General features: G+C 45.0%; 1 protein-coding gene across 1 annotated transcript in view; it reads left to right on the forward strand.

Annotated features, from left to right (window-relative positions):
* dus2 (dihydrouridine synthase 2) overlaps positions 1–1,370 on the forward strand; it is a 24,486-nt gene that overhangs the window by 4,605 nt on the left and 18,511 nt on the right. Inside the window, exons 6-8 of the mRNA XM_037683073.1 lie at positions 953–1,013; positions 1,086–1,133; positions 1,277–1,342. Of these exons, the coding sequence (XP_037539001.1) occupies positions 953–1,013; positions 1,086–1,133; positions 1,277–1,342 (175 nt within the window). The remainder of the gene's footprint in view (positions 1–952; positions 1,014–1,085; positions 1,134–1,276; positions 1,343–1,370) is intronic.

A 1,370-nucleotide genomic window follows, 5' to 3' on the forward strand; every position in this document is an offset into this window, starting at 1 on the left:
CATGACCAGAGGTGAGGGGAGGAACGTAGACTGACCGGTAAACAGAGAGCTTTGCTTTACAGCTCCCTCTTCACCACAATGGACCAGTACAGAGTCCACAATACTGCAGACGCTGCACCAATCCATCTGTCAGTCTCACGCTCCATTCTTCCCTCACTCGTGAACAAAACCCAGAGATACTTAAACTCCTCCACTTGAGGCAGAACCTCACCCTGGACCTGAAGAGAACAATCCACCCTTTTCTGACTGAGGACCATGACCTCAGATCTGGAGGTGCTGGTTCTCATTCCAGCTGCTTCACACTCGGTTGTGAACCGCTCCAGTGTGAGCTGAAGATCACGGCATGATGACGCCAACAGGACCACATCATCTGCAAAGAGCAGAGATGAATCCTGAACCACCAAACCGGACCTCCTCCTCCTGGCTGCACCAAGAAACTCTGTCCATAAGAACAGAATTGTGACAACGGGCAGCTCTGGTGGAGTCCAGCTCCCACCCTGAAGGGTCCGACTTACTGCCGGCAATGAGAACCAAACTCTCGCACCGACCGTATAGAGACCGAACGGCACGTAACAACAGACCTCCAGTCCTTTACGGATGGGAGTAAGATCAGTTCAGTTAAAACAAAAATCGAAACTCAAACTGGAGTACATGAGAAGAGTTTTAGAAAAGAATAAAAATATCCCCCACCACCGCCCAACTCGTGAATCTGACCAAACATGTCGTGTTTCTGACTGCTGGTTCTGAAGGTATGGGGGGCTGGATGGTCTTCCAACAACTCCAGATTGGAATTATTATTTATGTCAACAAAAATCTTTTTTGGGCGTATTAAGGAAGTAAAATTCCTTTATTTCAAAAAGTCTTTGTTATAAGCCTTGAAGGAGCGAACATATATTTCCCATGGTGCATTGCTTCACCTGACTGATCAAACTTGTGTGTGCGTTTTATCCAGGGAGAAGGATGTAGCAGCCATTGATGTAAACATGGGCTGTCCAAAAGAGTACTCCACCAAGGTGAGTTCATGTCGAGATGTTTCTACTGTAAACCGAACCTCTGGTTGACCTTTGACCTGCGCTCTCCTACAGGGAGGGATGGGAGCTGCTCTGCTATCAGATCCAGGCAAGATTGAATCTGTGAGAACGCCGACCTAAATATATTCACTCCCTTTTAAGTTGGTGATTTTAATAAATAGCTCTTTAATGGATTGTATGTGAAACAAAGGACTGTTGACTTTTATTTATTGTAGATTTTTTTAATTTCATTTATTTTTTGGTAGATCCTGAAGAAGCTTGTGACGGGAGTTTCTCTACCAGTGACATGTAAAATTCGAATTCTGCCTTCGGTAAGCTGTTACAAGTTATTTTTATATC

Source organism: Nematolebias whitei, chromosome 10 (genome assembly GCF_014905685.2).
Source record: "Nematolebias whitei isolate Nwh7 chromosome 10, NemWhi1, whole genome shotgun sequence".
NCBI classification, from domain to species: domain Eukaryota; kingdom Metazoa; phylum Chordata; class Actinopteri; order Cyprinodontiformes; family Rivulidae; genus Nematolebias; species Nematolebias whitei.